General features: G+C 52.2%; 1 protein-coding gene across 1 annotated transcript; it reads left to right on the forward strand.

Moving 5' to 3' along the window:
- Positions 1 to 2,771: 2,771 nt before the first annotated feature.
- On the forward strand, positions 2,772 to 22,089 carry LOC308551981 (granulocyte-macrophage colony-stimulating factor receptor subunit alpha-like; the record flags this gene model as incomplete). Its single annotated transcript, XM_081126922.1, has 12 exons — positions 2,772 to 2,949; positions 5,805 to 5,897; positions 7,076 to 7,224; positions 8,868 to 8,991; positions 9,101 to 9,230; positions 10,510 to 10,694; positions 11,744 to 11,877; positions 13,024 to 13,047; positions 15,026 to 15,161; positions 17,602 to 17,704; positions 21,515 to 21,596; positions 21,919 to 22,089. Exons 2-12 carry the CDS (start codon positions 5,825 to 5,827, stop codon positions 22,087 to 22,089), a joined length of 1,311 nt encoding a protein of 436 aa, XP_080983048.1. The 5' UTR covers positions 2,772 to 2,949; positions 5,805 to 5,824.
- Between the last annotated feature and the right edge of the window lie 226 nt (positions 22,090 to 22,315).

Raw genomic sequence — 22,315 nt, forward strand, 5'->3', positions numbered from 1 at the left:
ATCTGTCTATCCATCCATCATTTATATATCCATCCATCCATCCATCCATCCATCCATGTATCCATCCATCCATCATCTATATATCCATCCATCTATCCATCCATCTATCCATCCATCTATCCATCCACCCATCCATCCATCCATCCATCCATCTTCCATCCATCCATCCATGTATCCATCCATCCACCCATCCATCATCCATCCATCCATCATCTATATATCCATCCATCCACCCATCCATCATCCATCCATCCATCATCTATATATCCGTCCATCTATCCATCCATCCATCTATCCATCCATCCATCCATCCATGTATCCATCCATCCATCATCTATATATCCATCCATCTATCCATCCATCCATCTATCCATCCATCCATCCATCCATCCATCCATCCATCCATCCATCCATCCATGTATCCATCCATCTATCCATCCATATACCCATCAATCCATCCATGTATCCACCCATCCATCATCTATATATCCATCCATCCATCCATCTGTCCATCCATCCATCTGTCCATCCATCCATCCATCCATCCATCCATCCATCCATCCATCCATCCATCATCTATATATCCATCCATCTATCCATCTATCATCTATCTACCTACCTACTTACCTACCTATCCATCATCTATCTATCTATCTATCTATCTATCTATCTATCTATCTATATCTATCTATCTATCTATCTATCTATCTATCTATCATCTATCATCTATCATCTATCTATCTATCATCTATCATCTATCTATCTATCATCTATCTATCTATCTATCATCTATCTATCTATATCTATCTATCTCTATCATCTATCTATCCATCCATCATCTATATACCCATCCATCCATCACTTATCTATCACCATATCTATAATCTATCCATCGAATTGTCTTCTTTGTGTTTCTCTTTCTTCCGTTCCATGCCTCTCCCTGTCGCTCTCCTTCTGTCCTCTCTCCATCTCTTTCCCAAAAGTCCCCCTGTGGTGCGAGCAGAGCCACCTGACCTATTCTCCCTGAGGCTCTCACGGCCCCTCCCACCCAGTGACAACCGCACACTGAGCCTCCTGACATGGGGAGACCCCCCACAGTCAGTGGCACCTGCTGCCTTCCAGGGTCACTCTGGGGACCGGTTTTTTTCCATGGGTGGCTGGCAGGTAAAACAGGACATGGAAACTGAGTCCCCATGGCTGTGTCCCCACCACCCCTTCCACCTCTTCTGATGGGTCACCCGCCACCCCGAGTGGGGACCGCACTCCTTCAGGGGCCGGGCTGTGTCACCCCACAACCCTCCTGGGAGAGGGGTCCTTCCAGTATCCTGGGAAAAATAATTTTCCGAGGCTCTCAGGTTTTTATTTGCGTGGAATGACATCCCTGGGTTTCCAAAGTCCCATTTCCCTTAAACCAGTCCTGGGAGAGGAGCAGCTGGGGATTCAGCAGAACTAGAAACAAAGCCAGTGTCCAGAGTTTCTGTTCCACGGTGGAGCCGGGTCCAATGATGGAGCATCGGGCTCATTGCAGCCCATCAGTCCATTGTGTGTGGGGTCCCCACGGCCGTGGGCCATGTGGGCGAATGCAGGAGCGTGAGAGCCCCGCAAGCCACGAGCACGAACCAAGAGCGAGAAGTCCTTTGTTTAGGAGATTAAATATCCCCCATCTTCTGGTGCTTGCAATGGCCACACCTGCTCTGGCCCAGGACCTGGTCCCAGGTGTGACTGACAGACAAGCAAGCACCTTCCCTACGTCCCCCAGACTTTACAGGGCGTTCATCTAAATTGCAGCTTCCGCCCGGCCGGGCTTGGCTCAGCGGTTAAGCGTCGACCTAGGATCCACGTGATCGGGGTTCGATTCCCAGTCAGGGCACATGCCCGATGCCCGGGTTGGGGGCTGCAGCCGATCAATGACTCTCTCATCATTGATGTTTCTATCTCTCTCTCTCCCTCTCCCTTCCTCTCTCTGAAATCAATAAAGATATATTAAAAAAAAAAAAAAAAAGTTTTAAAAAAAATAAAAAAAATAAAATAAATTGCAGCTTCCCCGCAAAGCTGCCCAAATGACATGCCCATAACATTTGCCCTTCCCTCTGCTCCTTTCCTGTTAGTAACAACCAGGTTTATTACAATGACATCAAAGGGACACACTCAGGTGCTTCCTCTTAGCTGGGGGAGGGCGGGGGGGAGGCAGGTTAAGAAAATGGACCAGGAGAGACTCACACACAACATTTAGGAGAACCTGACATTGAAAAGGATCCACCTGCCTTAGCCAGTTTGGCTCAGTGGTTAGAGCGCCAGCCGGCTCACTGAAGGGTCCCGGGTTCGATTTCCGGTCAAGGGCATTTACTTTGGTTTCAGGCTCTGGGTTCATGCGGGAGGCAGCCCGTGGATGTGTCTCTCTCCCATTGATGTTTCTCTCTCTCTCTCTCCCTCCCTTAAAAGCAATGGGAAAAAAATATCCTCAGTGAGGATTTTAAAAAATTAAAATTAACAAAATAATAAAATAAAAAAATAAAATAAAATAAAATAAAATAGAAAAGGGTCCAGCTCCCACTGAGCAGACAGAAGGGAGAGACAGACCAAGCTGCAGGAAGGGAAGCCGAGACAGAGGTTAAGAAAAGGGGCTCCAGATGGACAACTGGGGGTAACAGCACTTCCTGCCGACCAGAGTGATAACAGGGCCCAGCTGCGCCTCAGGAGGAAGGCTCGGCTGATAGGAGATTGAGATTTTTGTCAAAAGGCTGACCTCGGAGAGAACTGTTGAACAAAGAGAGAGAGGGAGGGAGAGCTTATATTCTACCGGCTGCACCCAGGACAGTCGTTGGGATCCTTGGGGACCTCGGTCCAGGGTGGTCATTGTACCCCATTGTCCAGCACCAGCCTGGGAAAACAGCACCTTCCAAAAGCCCGGGAAACAGTCCCAGAGAGACGCACGACGTTGACCAGCCAGTAAGTGGACTTTTCGCCATCTCTTGGGTGGCAATGGGGGGGGGGGGCGGTGGACTGGTCAAAAGAAGGAAAAGACAGTCCTGGCCGGCGTGGCTCAGTGGTTAGAGCATCTGGCCAGGCACCAAAGGGTCACAGGTTAGATCCCCCATGAAGGGCACTTACCTGGGTTGCAGGTTCAATCCCAGGCCCCGGTTGGGGTGGGTGCGGGAGGCAGCCGGTCGATGTGTGTCTCTCGCATCTCACGTCGATGTTTTTCTCTCACTCTCGCTCTCCTTCCTACTGTCTTTAAAAATCGATGAAAAATATCCTCAGCTGGGGATTAACAAAAGAAAAAAACAAAACAGTAAATAAATGGAATCCCCTCTAATTAGGTGTCAATATTTTCATTGTCATAAGGAAGCCTTTTTAAGGCTTAGAAATCCACATGGAGCTTTTTTTTTTATTTCCAATGAAATACGAGCTTAGGATTTGCCTCAACACGGCCCAGGAGGGAGGAAATTGGGCAGAGATGTTTCGGGAGACAGGTTGGGTAGCGTCATCTTGGTTGTAGGTCCTTGCATTTCATCGCGTTGAGTATTTCTCGCCTCTCCCTTCTGGCCTGCAAGGTTTCTGTTGAGAAAACAGCGGACAGTCTTATGGGAGCTCCCGTGTAGGTAATGTTTTGTGGGGGGGTTTCTGTTTATTGAGAGACAGAGAAAAAAGGGGGCCCGAGGCTCAGCCAATGGGGACGTCATTGGGTCAGCCGGACAGAATCTGTTAAAAACCTAACAAGCTCGGTCCCGCCCCCCCCACCCCCACCCCAGGGAGCAGCATCTCTGAGCTGGTTTAGTGTCTCACACGTGGGCGTCCCCACCTGTCCCCGGACGTCCAGCCCAGATGTTCAGAGCCGAACACGTTTATTTTCCATGAGTCACCCACAGGGTCTAAGCTTCCTGCCCGTCTGACGTGAGCAGACAGACCCACGGACTTTGGGATTTAAAGGGATCAGGCCTCCAGGGGTTGGTAGATGGGCCAGCTAACGATTCCCAGGTGGAATGACTCTGTTGCCGGAGGATTGGACGGGTGGGATTTCTCCGTCGCTGGTGGGAGTGGGGTTCTTGTGATCTCTTGAGAGACACACACACAAAAATGCCTAAGACTTGAATGGGGGAATGAATGGTTTTTATTTGCGTGGAATTATATTTCTTGGTTTGCAAAGCCCCATGTCCCTTAGTCCAGCCCTGGAAGATGGGCAGCTGGGGGTCCAGCAGAGCTAGAAGCAAAGCCAGTGTCCAGAGTTTCCTTTCCACGGGGGAGCCAGGTCCAGTCCAGCATCAGGCTAGTTGCAGCCCATCAGTCTGTGGGGGGGTGGGGGGTCCCCATGGTCATGAGCCACGTGGGCAAGTGCAGGAGCTTGAGAGCTTGCAAGCCAGGAGCCAAAAGCAAGCAAGCGAGAGAGAAAAGGGAGCAAACTCCTTTGTTTCAGGGATTAAATATCAAATCTTCTGGTGCTTGCAGCAGCCACACCTACTCTGTTCCCAGGTGTGACTGACCCACAGACTTTACAGGGCATGTGTCTAAAGTATTTGGGCTCCTTCCCAGTTATCTAATAACTGGGTTAATTTATAAAGATATGAGAAGGAGGTCTTCCTGGAGGAGGAAGGCCTCTGTCAGAGCCAAGCCCGACGAGCTTGCAAAGGGAGGGAGGAGTGCAGGAGGGTGGTCCCCTAAAAGGAAAGCAGGGAGCGGGGAGCCCGGATGCAGCGGACATCAAAGGTCAGGCAGGGGGCCTGACCCCTGAGAGCTGCACCTGAAAGCAGCATGCAGGAAATACGGGGTGGAGTCACCCCCCAACTGCTCTTCTCACATGGGGAGCCCTGTGTGCCGAGTCCTGGGGCTTGTGGCAGATTCTGCCCTAATGCCAGGGAGCCTGAGTCCGGGGCTGCTGAGATCTGAGCTCTCTCCCTCCACGGCCACAACACTGAGCCGTAAAAGAGACCAGAGAGTGTGACCCCAAAAAGTGCCTCAGTGGCACACGGATTATTTTCAGCGAAAGGCCATTGAGAACCGGCAAAGGCTGGGAACGCTCCTTCCCTCATCCTAACTACCTAAAAATAAGCATACGCATTTCTCCATCTGTAAAGGAGATTTTCGTGAATAAAGGAAATTTCCATTTGTAAAAATGTCTCCAGAATAGAGCTGATCTCAGAGACAGATCTTATCCCCCCCACCCCCCACCCAGGGACCCTTATCTGCAGAACCAGACAACGCTGTGACCCACACATTTCCTCCCCTCCCTCCGCGTCCCACAACTGTGCTCCAACCAGAAGCAACCAAGACTATTTTTATTTGTTGAGACTAAATTCAACATAGGCCTCCATCACCTGGTCGTCTCCCTGAGCCTTATTTGTGTCTGAACTCACGTGAGCATTACATAATTAAAGCTACTTTTTTGCTACTCTTTTATCAGTTTAATTTGCAGGTACCAGGCACAGCACCTAAGAGGGTAGGGGGGGGAGGGTGTTGTGGACCAGTAACGGTGGGCTAGGGACAGACACATAGGGCAGGACCCCCAAAAACATTTCTTCTATCCCAGTTTTCTCAAAGTCACCGTCATAGAGCTGTGTTGCCCTTATTGATGCCTTGGTGGGAGTTTCAGGTGGAATTTAGAAGGTGACCTCATTTTGCCAGGTGACCCAGGGGTGTGGGAGCCTGGAGGTAAGGACATGTTATGCTCTGATGGGAGACTGGAGACAAACGGGGCCACGGGAACCACCCAAGGGCCCTGTAATTACCTGCGGGGCGTGTTGAGAACGGGGGTCCTGCCTCGGCTGGGATCGGATCTCTGACCTGGTGTCTCCCCTTTGGATGTGTAGGTCCGGCTGTGGGACTGGGCATGGCGTTTCTGTGGGACTTGGCGAGCCTCCTGGTGCTCCTGAGCTCAGCGCGCTTCGAAGACGCACAGCTGGGTAGGTGCGGGCAAGGGACCTGGGGTGCAGCGGGGCTTGAAGGGGAGCAAATTCCCTCACCTGGAGCACCTCCCTGTGCGTGAGAACAGAGGTCAATGCATCAGACGTCCTACGACTCCAGCCCCAAACCCCAAACCCAGCTGGGGTGTCAGACTTTCTGAGTGGATTGAGGAAAAGTTATAATTATTATTATTAGAAGTGAACTATTATTTTATTTTTTTAAATATGTCTTTATTGATTCCAGAGGAACGGTGAGGGGGAGAGAGAAATAGAAACATCAATGATGAGAGTCATTGATCGGCTGCCTCCTGCACGCCCGCGACTGGGGATCGAGCCCTCAACCCGGGCATGTGTCCTGACCGGGAATCGAACCCGCCACCTCCTGGATTCTAGGTCGACGCTCAACCGCTGAGCCACACCCGGCCCTGCCAGGCCAGGGAAAATTATTAAGCCCCCAATGTCCTGCCAAACTGGAAAACCTGTCCCCAAAGGCAGAAGGAAAACGATCTTAGTTTATATTAACTAAGAATGGCACCTGTGCCCCAGACAAACCCACTCACGAGCCGGCACACACGGAAATCCCACCTGGTGGTGGAGAGAGACAGGGCCCGCCCGCCTGTGCCCTCGGGTGGGTTTGGAAACCCCAGCGAGATGCTGCTGAAGGGAGACGCTTTCTCTCTCTGGAGGCGGGAATTCACGTCTTTGCTCCAATACACCTGCGCACAGGAGTGTGGGCACATTTGAGAAACTGACATCCGTTCAAAAGGAACAGAGAGACACTGTGGAAAAATTTTTAAAAAGAGAGAGACAGAGAGAGACAGAGAAGGTGGGGAGTCTCTTCCTGAATTTTCAACCGAGAGAATGAAATGTCATTTTTTTTTTTTTTTGAGTATTTTTTTATTTGCTTCTAAACTTGTTTATTCATTTTATTTTCAAGTAAAGCGGACACTCCATATTATTTTGTGTTCGTTTCAGGGGCACAGCCCGATGTGTAGACAATCATATACTTTACAAAGTGATCCCCCCATCCCCTGGGTATTTCCAGTACCCACCTGGCCCCCGCATCATCCAGAGTTATGACCGTATTTGCCCCTGAAAAGCCCGTCGTGGTCCATGTCCCCGTATCGCCTCCTGCACTCCCGACTCTCACGGGGTTTTTGGGTGTTTGTTTCTTTCAGTGGCCGCAGAGGGGGGCCTATCGCCCGTTGTAAACATGAAGCTAGATCCGAGAAGAAAACTGCTGACCTGGAATTATCGGAGAAACGTGACCTGGCAAGAATGCAAAATAGACACCCCGCCCAAGTTTTCCACCCGGCAACGTCCACAGGTGAGCGCACAGGATTCGCACCCTGGGCCTTGACGTCTTGTAAATCCTGCGTTTCTCTGTGAAATGCCTCCCGAGTCCCCTCCCTGACCCAGATCCTCACTCCTATCACTCTCGTCGAAGATGGAAAAAAAAAAAAGAAAAAAACAAACAAAAAGCTGATTTCCTCCATCCCCTTAAGTTCCGTGACAGGGACCTGCAAATTAACTGAAAAAAGAGCGGCTAAGCCTCCCGCGTGACATCTGGTTCACACGTTTAGTTTTTACATACACGAAGCTTCACAGACAAGACACAAAAACCCAAAGAAGCGGTTGGACGCGGGAGCTTATTATACGAGAACCATTTTAAGCAAAAGGCAATAAACAGAGAAATGACTACGTGAAGAAAAGGAGATTTGGGTTTCTGGGGCTGATCGTCCGGTGGATGCTACACAGGCACCAAGGTGGCACCCCACAGACTCCCTCCCACCCATGGTCGGCTGTGAGTTGGGCTGATGAAATAGGTGCAATACGGGGCGAGGACACCCCTTTTGTCCCCGATCTGCTGGGGAAAAAATGGGCAAAAGAAACCATTCCCATACGGCACTGTTATCGGGGAAGTCGGGTACCCCTCTCCCCACTGAGTCCGGGGGTTGGGATCCTGACGATATCTCGAGAAAAATAATTTTCTGAGACTCGCAGGGGAGGCTGAGTGATTTTTATTTTAGCAGAATGACATCCCTGGGTTTGCAAAGTCCCATTTGCCTTGGTCCCGTCCCGGGAGAGGTGCAGCTGGGGATCCAGCAGGGCTGCAAGCAAAGCGGATGCCCAGAGTTTCCGTTCCACGGTGGAGCCGGGTCCAGTCCAGCTTCAGGCCCATTACGGTGCATCAGCCCATTGCATCTGGGGTCCCCCACGGCCATGGGCCACATGGGAGAATTCAGGGGAGCAGGAGAGCGAGAACCCCAAAAGCCAGTGGTCAACCAAGAGGAACCGAGAGCGCAAAAACGCCTTCGTTTAGAGGGAACGTGCCCTGACCGGGAATCGAACCCGGACCTCCTGGATCATAGGTCGATGCTCAACCGTTGAGCCACACTGGCCTGGCAAAGGAAAACCATATATTTTTAAACTGATGTTAAATTTTATATGTACCCAGAGGCCTTCCTAGAAAAACAGTGACACCCCAAAGAAATGGGTAGAGGCCCTGGCTGGTGTGGCTCAGTTGGTTGGGCACCATCCAGGGCACCTAAAGGTCACCAGTTCCATTCTGGGGTCAGGGCACATGCCCAGGTTGTGGGTTCGATCCCCAGTAAGGGGCATGCAGGAGGCAGCCGATCCATGACTCATAGATGTTTCTCTCTCTCTCTCCCTCTCCCTTCCGCTCTCTAAAAATCAATAAAAATATTTTAAAAAAGAAAGAAATGACCGAAAGGGCCAGAAACCCTCAGAGAGCTGTTGCCGGATAGAATCGGGCCCAAGGGAGTTCAAAGCACAGGTTCTGCACAGGGCGTCCCCCCCAAAAAATGTAGATACACTTACGAATAATTTATTAACTCCAATGGGCTACATCTGAAAAGAAAACAACATATATTGAGCTGTCGGGAAACAGGCGTGTGTACCTTTTTGGGGGAGACACCGTGTCTGTGTCCTTGGCCGCGCCCCTTCCAGGCCCGAGACGACACCCACTTCTGCCGATTCCCAAACGCCGTGGTGCACAGAGGCGCCACCCTGACCGTGACCGTGTCCGCCGACGGGGAGACGTTTCAGGAAGTCCTGGACTTTCGCAACTCAGGTGATGTCACCTTGGCTGGAACCCCGGCTCCCCTGCATGGGCCTGGCCTGGCCCTCGCCGTCGAGGCGCTGGGGGTGCCGTCGGTGAGGATTTGGGTTTGTCTCCCCAGGCAGGGGAGGCTCCGGGGCTGTCAACTTCTCCTGCCTCATTTACGACGTGCACCTCATGAAGTGTAGCTGGAGGCCGGGCCCGGCCGCCCCCGCCGACGTCCAGTATCACCTGTACGGCTGGACCTCCAGGTGAGCTGGGGACCCTAAAGTCACAGGCTGCCTAGAGCATTGTCCTATGAACCAGGAGGTCAGGATTCGATGCCAGGTCAGGGCACGTGCCCGGGTTTCTGGCTCCATCTCCAGTTGGGGGCGTGCAGGAGGCAGCCTCTCTGTCTAAAAGCAATAAAAATATGTTTAAAAAAAAACAAAAAAAAGTCACAAATCACAGCTTTAGCCGGTCGCACGTCTCAGAGATGCTTCTTCCAGGACCTGGGGCCGCGTCTCTGAAATGCCAAAGAGCCAGAGAACCAGACAAAGAGAGAAAATGTTTAAATTTGGCTTCGGCTGTTTCCCGTCTGCAAATTCCGTAAACCCCGCAAATTCCGTAAACCCCACAAATTCCGTAAACCCCGCAAATTCCGTAAACCCCGCAAATTCTGTAAATCCTAAAGAAATTAGGAAATGAGACATTTTTATCCCGAGGGTGTAACCAGGAAGGGGCGTCTCCACTCAGCTCTCCTGACGGGTGGCCCAGGTCCTTAGAGCATCGTCCAGGTGCGGCGCCGAGGTTGCGGGTTCGAGTCCCGCTCAGGGCACATATAAGAATCAACCCATGTCCCCGGCCAACGGTTTGGCTCCTTGGTTAAGAGCGTCCGCCTGAGGGCGGAAGGGTCGTGCGTTCGATTCTGGCCAAGGGCATGTATCCCGGTTGCGGGTTCGAATCCCGGCCCCTGTCGGGGCTCGTGCGGGAGGCAACCGGTCATTGTGTCTCTCACATCGATGTTTCTCTCTCTCTCTTGTCTCCTCTCTCTGAAAATCAACGGGGGGAAAAAATCCTCATGCGAAGATTAAAAAATAAAATAATTTTTTTTTTAAAGGGAGAGATTTCTTCCTTTCTTTGCAATCTTTTTGCGATGACCTGGGACACACATGCATTCAGGTGTCATTTTTATCCAATGATAATATATATAATCATTATATATATATATATAATATATATTATATATATATTATCATTTTATCCAATGATAATATATAATATATATTATCAATATATATAAAAAATATATAATCATATAGATAATATATATTATCAATATATATAAAATATATATAATCATATATATGATAATATATATTATCATTGGATAAAAATTATATATATATAATATCATATATATATAATATCTTATTTCTTGCCCTCTTTGGAGGGTTTTCAGGGTTCAGGGGGGGAGGTTTCGGTCTCCAGGGTGAGCCCCCAACAGGACACCCACCCCGCCTTTCCCTTGATCCCCTGTGGAAACTGCAGGCAGGACCGCGAGGTCGAATGTCCCCGATACATCGCTGACTTGAGGGGGACCCACGTGGGCTGTCATTTTGATGAGCTCGTGGGACCCCAGCTGACAGAAACCTACTTCTTCTGGGTGAACGGAACCAGCCAGGAGACCGCCGTCCAGTTCGTGGACGTCTCTCCGCTGAAAACCATTGAAATGGGTAAGACGGTGTCTCGTCTCGCTTCCCCGCCTTTTGGGTTTGGACCGGGACTTCCTGGGACGGGGTGTGGGGGCCCGAGCACAATCCAGGGCCTAGATTCGGGGTGCAGGAAATGCGCAGAATGGGGGTTCGGATGCTCATGACCCCCCCGCCCCGCCTTGGGGTGGGATCCAGGAGGGGCGCATATTGGGGTCCCACGTAAAAGATGACACGCACATGAGAGATCCTTGATATTTGTGGTGCTGATGTTGCAGAAATTCCCTAAAACTCTAAACCTAGCAAATACTCAATCGTCCTGTTTAGAGAAAAATACAAGGTTAGCCTCTGGCCACAGCATTTCCATCGGCTGCTCAACATACGACCTTGTTTTACGCGTGTTTCTGCTTAAAAACATCTTACTGAATATACGTTGCTGATGCATTAAGGTTGAATTTACGGCCAGCAGCCCTCTCCCTTAGGCCTGAATGAAGTTTATCTAACACATGTATTTTGTTTCTGGGGCACATTTCCGTCTTCAAGTACTTAGGACTAGAAGGGAAGAAAAAAAAAAAATTTTTTTTTTCTATACCCTCTTAGGTTCTGTGACAGGGGCATGTGAATTAAATTCACAACTGCAACCTGAACCGGAGAAAAGCATCTGTTTTAAATTTAATGTTTTAAATTTTTACATGCATGGGGGAGCTCCATAGAAATAAAATGAAACACACTCCCCTCCCCCCCCAAAAAAAGCAGTTAGATCGAAGGATTTATGTACCATTTGAACAAAGAACAATAAATGGCGAGTCAGCCGATAAAGGGAAACGGGTCTGAGCTACTGCAGGCGGTAAATCTACGGGGAACTCAATGAAGGGTAAGAATGGCATTTGGGTTTTTTTAATCCTGCCCGGCGGGTATTTTTTACCCCATTGCTTTTCGGAGAGAGTGGAAGGGGGGAGAGACAGCGACGAGGAAGATCCATTCCGCTGCGTCTCCTTGATGCCTCTGCCTTGTACGTTGCTATGTCCTCGAGTTGCATGAATTTTCTGGGTTTTTGTTTTTGTTTTTCTTAGAAAAGTATAACCCCCCAGCAAACATCACGGTTCAGTTCAACGGGTCCCATCACATTATCCGGTGGGACAACCCCAAGATGAGACTGGGCATGTCGAGCGGTGCCTTGTGCTACGAACTGGACATCCAAAGAGAGGTGAGGGCCCCGACCTCGGGAAGATTCACGCGTGGAGTTGAATCCCCACTGACGAAATCACAGCTCCGCTCTGGAAAAACGGTTCTACGATAGTCCTTTAACTGCTCTTGGCCATAATAGCACCACCCATGATTTTTATTTTTTTTAAATTATCTTTATTGTTGAAAGTATTCCAGATGTCCCACTTTTTTGCCCCATTGCCCCCCCTCTACCCTGCACCCTTACCCGCCCCCAGGCCTTCCCCACACTATTGCCTGTGTCCATGGCCTACGCATAGATGCATATAAATTCTTCAGTTCACCTCTTCCCGTCTCCCCGCCTTCCCTCTGAGCTCCCTCCATCTGCTCCATGCATCTGTCTCTGAATCTATTTTGTTTGTCAGTTTATTTTGTTCATTAGATTCCACATCTGAGTGAGATCATGGGGATGTTTGTCTTTCTCTGTCTGGCTTATTTCACTCAGTATAACACTCTCCAGGCCCCTCCCTTCTGTCCCAAAGCATAAGAGATCTTTCCTTTTCACAGCTGTATAGTATTCCACACTCTACATGTACCACACCCATTCCTTTTCGATGAAATCCAACTTTTTTTTTTTTTTTCCTTTTGCCTCTTACACATTTGATGTCTGAGCTAGGGAACCATTGGGCTCAGCCCAAGTCACGGTTATACCTATGCTTGATTCTAAGGCTTTCACGGCCTGAGCGCTGACGTTTAGGCCTGTGCTCCTTTTTGAGATGATTTTTGTATTTGGTGTGAGGTCGGCATTCAAAGCCATTCTTGTTTAAATACATTTTATTGATCTCAGAGAGAGGAAGGGAAAGGGAGAGAGAGAGAGAAACATCAATGATGAGTCATTGATCGGCTGCCTCCTGCACTCTCCCGACTGGGGATCGAGCCCGTAACCCGGGCATGAGCCCTGACGGGGAATCGAACCCATGATTTTTCGGTGCACAGCATGAGACTCAACCACTGAGCCACAGCAGCCAGGGCCTGGAAGGCTGTTTTCCTACATCTGTTGAATCCCAGATTATTTTCAGCTTAAAAATAATCTTCGTACCCATTCTGGGGTTCTGGGTGGACTCTTGCATTTAAATCCAATATTGTAAAAACAGCTATTGACTGTGTCTCCTGTGCTCTCCTTTCCCAGGGCAGCTCCTCCAAGAGAGACCCCGTAAGTATCTCTTTTTATCTCTGTGATGTCTGTGCCTGGGCCGTGGGCGCTCACGGGTCAGCCGTCCCCTTGGCGCTCTGCACAACTCAGCCGCGGGTCCCAGCAAGCCCTGTAGTGGTCCCCGGGCTGCAGTTTGGGATTGAGACGCTGTGTCCCTGATGCCACTGGCTCAGCTCCAGCACGTGGCCTTCATCCACCCCGTGAACAGAGCATTGTCCGTCTTTGGAATGGGTTCGTATTTGGAAACAAGGCCTTTGCAGATGGGATGAAGGGAAGGATCTGAGATGAGGTCGTCCTGGGTCAGGGGGGCCCGACATCCAAGGACAGGGTCCTTGTAAGAGACAGAAGCGGAGACACAGACACAGAGGAGAAGCCACGTGGACACGGAGGCAGAGACGGGAGGGAGGCGGCCACCAGCCCAGGGACGCCTGGAGCTCCAGGAGCTGGAGGAGGCAGGAAGGACCCTCCCTGGGGCCTCTGGAGGGAGCCTGGCCACCTGTTCAGTGCTCTCTGATTTATCACTTGTCATCCTGAGGGTCTCGCCTGCCCATGGACCGTACTTGGAGTGGCCTGGAGAAACGCAAAGAGGAGAAGGAGCGGTCTGAAGGCCGTCCTGGAGGCTCCCTTTGGGGAGATACATGTGCTCCCCGAGCCTCACCTGTTTCTCGGGTGACGTCTGTGGCCCAGCACGGTGCCGGCATCCTGCAGGCAACACGCCTGGCTTCCCCTGCCTGGTGGCCGGGGGAATCTCTCAGTCCAGATCCATGGGCTGGCCGGCAGTTCCCTGGGTCTGTGTCTCCCCTCAGGCAGCTACCACAGGGCCTTTGTGGCAACTGCTAAATCTAAAAAGCCACAGGTACCCTTGGCCAGCGTGACTCAAGAGGTTGGAGAGTCAGCCTGCACACTGAAGGGTCTCGGGTCCGATTCCCAATCCAGCGCCCGGGCCTGGGCCGAAGGTCTGATCCGTGGCCTAGGGGCGCACGCAGGAGGCAACCCATGGATGCGTCTCTCTCACATCCGTGTTTCTCTCTCTGTCTCTCCCTCCCTCCCACTCTCTCTAAAAATCAATGGAAAGAATATCGTCAGGCGGCGATGAACAAAAAAACTGAAATAACATTTCAGGAAAAATAAAACAAAGAGAGACCCTGATAAAAATAAAAATAAAATAAAATAATAAAATAAAATAAAATAAAATAATAAAATAAAATAATAAAATAAAATAAATAATAAAATAAAATAATAAAATAAAATAATAAAATAAAATAATAAAATATAAAATAAAATAATATAAAATAATAAAATAAAATAATAAAATAAAATAATAAAATAATAAAATAAAATAAAATAATAAAATAAAAAATAAAATAAAATAAAATAAAATGCCACTGGTTGCAAATTCAACAAAAGCAAACTCCATCTCTGAGCCCAAGAGAAACAGCCCCGAGCATGTCCACGGGGCTCCGCCTGACATGCAAACAGCGGTCACCGTGCACCTTCCTAACTGGGCTCTGAAGAAACGTCGTGGGCTCAGCAACACCTCAAAAAAACAGGACCTAAGCCTGTCCGTCCTGCTCAGCCTTGGCCCCAGCACAGCCTGGCCTTCCAGAGGCAGCTGGTGACGGGCCTGGATGCGAAATCTGTCCAAGGGGCGCGCAGGGGACTGTCCTGCAGACTTGGCTGAGCCACCCAGACGGTGCCTGGTGGGGTCCCTGTCCCCACTTACCTCCTTGTGCAGCATCAGAGTAGCCTCAAGTGGCCCCCACGGGCGTAGGGGACTCGCCCCACTTGCAGAGCCCAGGGGCCCCTAACATTCCCTCCTTTGGTCCAGGGTCCTCGCGCGCCCCCTGGCGGTCAGGTCCCTGCGGTGCAAGAGCATCTGCGCTCACCCCTGGTTGCGACGCTGACCTGCCGCCTCCCTGCTGCCCCTTCAGGGTTTGTCTCCACCGGCAGTCAGGGCAGGTCCTGTTTCCTTTGAAAGGTGTTGCAAAGAGGGACTGAGGACAACGTCTACGTGATGCCAAGTTCGTCCGCGAGCGCCCAGCACACGGTGCGAGCCCGGGTGAAGTTTGCCTACAGCCGGCTGTGGAGTGACTGGAGCGATGCGCTGCGCTTTGGTGAGTTACGGCCCCGCGCGGGTGGCCGCCTCCCTCCCACCTGTGTGTCCTGCAAACCAGGAGTCTCAGATCAACTTGTCCCAGGGCTGAGCTCCCCCCAGGGGCTCCAGGGGAGGGCCCTTCCTGCCTCTTCCAGCTCCTGGGGCTCCAGGTGTCCTGGGCTGGTGGCCGCCTCCCTCCCACCTGTGTGTCCTGCAAACCAGGAGTCTCATATGAAGTTGTCCCAGGGCTGAGCTCCCTCCAGGGGCTCCAGGGGAGGGTCCTTCCTGCCTCTTCCAGCTCCTGGGGCTCCAGGTGTCCTGGGCTGGTGGCCGCCTCCCTCCTGTCTCTGTTCTGCAAACCAGACATCTGAGGTCAACTTGCCCTAAGGCTGAGCTCCCTCCAGAGGCTCCAGGGAGGGTCTTTCCTGCCTCTTCCAGCAACTGGGGCTCCAGGCGTCCGTGGGCTGGTGGCCGCCTCCCTCCCGTCTCTGCCTCCGTTTCCACGTGGCTTCTCCTCTGTGTCTGTGTCTCCTCTTCTGTCTCATCCAAGGACCCTGCCCTTGGATGTCGGGCCCCCCTGACCCAGGACGACCTCATCTCAAATCCTTCCCTTCGTCCCATCTGCAGAGACCCTGTTTCTATCTATGGTCCTGCTCCCGGAGTTTGAGGTTTAGGATGCGCACATGTTATGGTTTTATTTTGGGGAGGGGCGGTCCATGAGCTCACTGCAGAGCTCCTCCCAGGGGAGAGGACCCAGGCAGCTCCTGCTCGGTCTCCTCTTGGGCCCCCTGCACCGCCTGCTGTGTTTCTGGGGTTGCCCAATTAGGAGGTCCCTCCCGGACTCAACCACAGGGGCAAGAACCCCTCTTTGTCACTTTCACTTCAACCCCACTAGGTTACAACTTTAAGGCCCCAGCTGCTGGCCACCCCCAACTCCAGGATGCCCCCCTCAGGGGTCAGCCTTTCCAGCTCTGGCTTCTCTCTGCTCTGAGCATCTTCCTGGGGGCCCCTCGTGCCCTCCTCCTGGGTGACAGCAGGGGGCGCTGTTACAAAGTGAATGGCCTGCGAATGTGACACTTCCTGTCCCCCAGATGTGCTCCAGGCAGAAAATGCCAAGGGCATAACCTATGAACACTGAGGCCCCATAGAAGGGGCAGAAAACCCACAGGGTTGGGGTCCACCCTTGCCTGGGCCAAGCAGTCCCTCCGGATCCATTCAGGGGCAAACAGGGGATGAGCTCTAAGGATGCACCTGCTGGGCGCCGAAAATCCACCTGGGCTGGTCCCTATCTCCTGCCCCCAACCTCAGAGGAGCTACTGAATCCACGCACAAGCCTATTTCCTTCTAGGCTGCAGGTTCACAGCTCGGGGAAATAGCCCTTGCTACACACACACACACACATACATACAGGACCCCTCTCTCCCATCCCTGGCGTTTCACAGTTATACATTCATTCCTTTAGCTACGTCAGTGCCTTGTTGAGAGTAAATATCCCCTGAGAAGGAAAGCGTTGGGGTGCGGTGTTGCGCCCTCCCGGAAATGTATTCGGGCTGGTTCTCTCTTGTGAGCAGGGCATGGAGGAAATGGGGACAGGGCGCTGGGGTAGACACAGGATCCGAGGAAGGAGAGATTGGTCACTGTCCATGGGCCCAGCACACACACACACACACACACACACACACACACACACACAGGTCCCAGTGTCTGGAAGTCCCGTCCGCCTCTGCTCCAGCCCTGCTTCCTCTGACCACACTCTCACCGCGTCGTCTGATCATGAGGTTGAAACTGGACACAATGGATCCAGGCCTCTGGTCCCTACTTGAGCCAAATTAAGCAGAGACAAGGTTGAGTCGTCTATGAGTGTTTTTTCCAATAATGCCGGCAGTATGGGAGAGCAGTGGGTCGTGCTATCAATTCTGCTCTAACCTCCCCTATTAGTCGGCTGGTTATATAGGGGTCAAGAAGAAGGGCTGCTTGCAGGGGGCGGCTGCAGGGTCTGTGGTCCGTGTGTCTCCTTCCAGGCCCTTGAGGTCCGATAACAAGGTAGTTAATTTTCTCTGGTGTTAAAACCCAGCTCTGCCAGTTCCTGGGACCTGAGAATGCTCAGTGTTCCCGAGGCAAAGTCCCGGAAGGGGGTCAGGGTCCAGGCCCAGCAACCAAATCAAAGCCCATCCTGTCCTTGGTCTGCTCTCAAAATGCATTTTCTTTTCTGAGCGACGGGCCCCAAAGTGTCTCTTATCTTTTACAGACTTGTTTTTTCCCTTTGCAACACAGCGTCCGGTTTCCCGGGGTCTGTAGGAAAACCTCTTATCTGTGGTTAGTAAGGTGAATGATCGTTGAATAACCGCGGTCCTATCACTATTAGGTGCCCTCTCGCCTGTCAAGGTGAGGCAGGAGGCGATGTGTGTGACACTGAGGGGGGTCCCTTCTGACCCTCTCCTTCTTTTCTTACCCCACAGGCCTCCCCGAGCAGGATGTCAGCGGCACCCCTGTGGCCCTCGTGGGGCTGGTGGTGGGGGTGGCGGCTTTGGTCACCACCATCTTGATGTTCCTATGCACAAGGTAAGTCCCGGCCCCCCCGCCAAAAAAAACACCTTGAAAACAACATGCTCAGTGAAGGGAGGGGCAGACCGTAAGGCCCCAATCACACAGAATGACCAGGACACGCAGATCTATTATTGGTGGAAGCGGGGTGTCCCCTTCCCCACCGGATGCTGGGGATCAGGTCCTTACGATGTCTCAAGAGAAATAATTTCGATGCTACACGGGATCCGGCTCCACCGTGGGAGGGAAACTCTGGACACTGGCTTTGGGGAGATTCTCAGGAAAGGCTGAGTGATTTTTATTTGCATGGAATGACACCCCTGGGTTTCCAAAATCCCATTTCCCTTTATCCTGTCCTGGGAGAGGGGCAGCTGGGGATTCAGCAGAGCCCGAAGCAAAGCCAGTGTCCAGAGTCTCTGTCCCATGGTGGAGCCGGGTCCTGTGTAGCATCGGGCTCGTTGCAGCCCATCAGTCCATTGTGTGCGGGGTCCCCATGGCCGTGAGCCACATGGGCGAATGCAGGAGTCAGGCGCAAACCAAGAGCGGGAGACTCCTTGGTTTAGGACATTAAATATCTCACACCTTCTTGAACTTGCAAGGGCCACACCTACTCTGGCCAATGACCCAGGTGTGACTGACAGACAAGTACCTTCCCTAAGTCACCCAGATGTTGCTGGGCGTGATTCTGCCCTCCCCCTGTCCAGTCCCTTCTCCCAGCAGGATGGGTGGGGGGTGGCTTCCCCGGGGACTGTTCAATTGTCGTTTCCTGCCCTGGCTGGTCTGGCTCAGCTGTTAGAGCACTGGCCGGTGGGCTGAAGGATCCTGAGTTCGATTCTGACCAAGGGCACATACCTGGGTTGCAGGCTCCATCCCCGGCCCCGGGCGGGGTGCATGTGACAGGCAACCCATCGATGTGTCTCTCTCGCATCCATGTTTCTCTTTCTCTCTCTTTCCCACTCTCTCTGAAAAGCAGTAGAAAAAATATCCTTGGGTGATGATTAAAAATATATATATATATATGCAGCTTCCTGGCAAAGCTGCACAAATGACATGCCCGTATTATCTGGCCTTCCCTTAGCTATTTACAGTTAATTAATAACTGGGTTGATTATAACAGTATCAAATCCACATACAGGAATCTGATTGAAATCGCTGAGGGCTAGGAGAGGGGAACAGGGACAGGCCCATAACAGGTTCGGGGTTTCCCGCTGCATGATAGCCACCCCCATGGGGCCACACGTCCCCCCTGGTTCTCTCCCTCCGCGCCCCCACCCCCACCCCGGGGATGAAGGCCCGAGGAATTTCACTGTTCTGAGTGCCGCAGGTCGCATGGTTTCTGAAATATGTGTTTGCAAAGAATAAAATAAACGAATCCACATTACGAAGGACATTGTATCCAAACAGAGCAACCTCAGCCGTTAAGATCTGAGATGTCAAAAAGAGAAAAATAACAATAAACGGGGCCCCTCTGCCATGGAGCTGGAGCTGCCGTCCCAGACACAATCCCTTGCCCCGGTCTGGCGCCTCAAACCTTCGGATGTTAAAACGAGACAAAGTAACCTTTGCACGGGGCCTAAAGCAACATTGTATCCAAAAGAGCTGTCTGCAGATGACATGAAAGCAGGTGTGACGACCACTGAGGACACAAAGTAACCTTTGCGCGGGGCCTAAAGCAACATTGTATCCAAAAGAGCTTCCTGCAAAGATGACTGGAAAGCAGGTGTGACGACCACTGACAAGACAAAGTAACCTTTGCATGGGGCCTAAAGCAACATTGTATCCAAAAGAGCTGTGTGCAAAGATGACGGGAAAGCAGGTGTGACAACCACAAGACGGGCGACCACAGGACTGAAGATTAAACACATTGTTTAGAATCAGCGTCACAACGTCCTGTTACCTGCACCCACAGCCACGCCCTCCCGCCGTGGGTGTCACTGTCTCCCGTCCCTTCCTCATAAACACCCCTCTCCTCTGTCTCCTCATCGGGACGCTGTTTGGGCTCCGGCCTGAATCCGTGCTCTCCGAGTCGCTGCTCTTGCTGATCTCAAATAAATGCTGTTGCTTCCACATTGAAAGACCTCTTATTGATGGGTCAGCACAATCTTCATTGTTTGGTGCTTGGAGGAAAATGGTAAATATGAGGATTTTTCACTAAGACGCAAAGCCAGGAGTCTGTGCATTGAGTCACCGGCGTCTGGAAAATGGGAAAATGGTTCTAGGCCCCTGAAGGCAAAGAACCGGTGAGCTCAGCACAGTCAGCGAATCCCCCCTCACCCCCGTGTCCACACTGTTGTAATTCCCTGTGTCCCCTGAGCTCCCTGCAAAAAGGGGTCAGCGCTGAGCATGTCCTTGGTCACAACAGCCACCTGGGGGCAGCAGTGAGCACGGAGGCTGATTTCCAGGCAGCAATTTGTCAGTTTACAAGGCACCCAGTTGGGGTCGCTCTTAGAAGGGGTGCATCCGGGGTCGTCCGTCAAAACTGGCTGCAGATTTTGAGCTCAGTCCTCTAGGCCAGGCTGCATCATCATATGGGTGACACGTGCACGCTATGGGTGACACCTCGTGATGCCCACCGGAGGCTGGGGAGTGTCCTCAATCCCTGGCTCAGACTTGTGGGCGTGTAGATGGGGTGGGGGTCCCCAGCTCCCTCAGGATGCCCCCTGACTTTCTGATAGGGAGGGACCCAAATAAAAATGCTTGAGGGTCCTGGCGGGGAGAGGGCTTGGAGAGCCTGCGGGTGCTGGGAATTCATGGGGTGCTGCAGAATCTGAAGGGCTTGGAGAGCATGGGGGTGCTGGGTATTGTGGGGATGCTGTGGAATCTAAAGAGCTTGGAGAGCCTTAGAGAGTCTGGGGGTACTGGGAATTCTAGGGGTGCTGTGAAATCTGTGGAGAGTCTGAGGCTGCTGGTGATTCTGGGGGTACTTGAAATTCTGGGGGTGCTGTAGAATCTGTGGCTTGGAGAGTCTGGGGTGCTGGACAGTCTAGGGGTGCTGGATAGTGGGGGTGCTGGGAATTCTTGGGGTGCTGCAGAATCTGAGGAGCTTGGAGAGTCTTGGAGAGTCTAGGGGTGCTGGGAACTCTTGGGGTGTCAGAGAATCTGGGGGGCTGAAGAGCCTGAGGTGCTCAGAGTCCTGGAAGTTCTTACAGCATTTGCAGTGACAAAGTCCTCAGTGACCCTCAGAGACACCTGGGGATTCCTGAGAGTGCTTGAGAAGTCCCGGGGTGCCTCAAATGGCCCTGGGGCCTTGGGGGGCCACCTGTGGGCACTTGGAGGGTTGGGATGCCTGGGGGGTGCTGGGGCCACACCCACCTCTCCGGTGCACTTGAGCCAGGAAGCCAGAACCTGAGGGAAGGTCACGAGGTGGGGAGGGGATGCCTGGCGGTCACTGGTGGTCAGCTCTGCATGTCCGCTCCTGGCTGTGTCTGCTTCCTAGCAGGGCTCCACGCCGGGTGCAGAGAGTCCCTCCATCTCGCTGTCCCCCTGCCCAGCAGTCTGGCTTCGGTGGCCAGTCTGGCAGACAAGGCTGAGCTGACAAGTGTGCCTCAGCTTCTTCAGGCCCCAGCCACCCTGCCAGGCCCCTGCTCAGGCCTCTCCATGTCTGTCCCCAGCTGGAGCCCTAAAAGCTGCTCTGTGTCCACAGCGTGGGCCCCGATCTCACCATCAGCGTCTGGCATCCCTGTTCCCTCCGGCAGGAAACGATTCCCCGATGGTGGCGGGGGCCACGTGCCATGAGCTTGGCTGCTGGGTTTCTCGAGGAAGGGAAAGGCATCCCAGCGCGGATCAGACTCTGAGCATTCGAGCCCATGGTTTGTCTTCCCTCCCCAGGTTCTCCCTGAGAGGAAAGCTGTTCCCTCCAGTGCCGCAGGTGAAAAGGGAGGTGGTGGGCACCTTAGTGCCCTTCCCAGAGGTGAGTGCTTGTCCTGGTGGGACACGCACGGGCCCTGGTGTAGTTGGAGGTGCGGGCTGGCTTGGGACGCGGTGCCCATGGATTTGCCTGCTGTGGGCTTTTTGCAGAAATGGAGTCACACGCTATGTGAACTTGTGTGTCTGGCTTCTCTTTCTGGGCATCGTGTGTTGAAGGTCCATCCGCCCTGTAGTCTGTGTCAGAGCCTCGCTGTTTTTCATGGCTGCGTAATATTCCACCGTGTAGATGCCCCCCCCCAGTCTGCTTATGGGACAACCAGGGACTGGAGTCCGTGGTCTCAACTGTGCTCTGTCTTCCCTCTTAGGTCACCTGGGATGGGCACAGCCCACCGCCAAGCTTACAGGAACCCGAGGACATCCTTGCACTAGAGGAAATGAGGCCCTTTGGGAGCAGACAAGCAGAAATGGTGGACCCAGCAGGGCCCCACCACCATTCTGAAAACATCAGTCCTGAGCATTGTCCCCTCGATGCGTAAGGTTTCTGACGTGACTCGAAAGGTCGCCGTCCAATTTGGGTCCATGTCCTGTTCTATCCGCTCATGCATGTGTGCATATGTGTGCATGTGTGTGCATGTGTGTGCGTGAAAGCACGTGTGTACATGTGTGGTGCGTGTGGGAGAGCATGCGTGCTAGACTGTGTGCATGTGTGTTGTCCCTGTGTGTGCACGTGTGTGCACGTGTGTGCACGCATGGTCACGTGCA

This window comes from Miniopterus schreibersii, assembly GCF_964146895.1.
Source record: "Miniopterus schreibersii genome assembly, chromosome: Y".
NCBI classification, from domain to species: domain Eukaryota; kingdom Metazoa; phylum Chordata; class Mammalia; order Chiroptera; family Miniopteridae; genus Miniopterus; species Miniopterus schreibersii.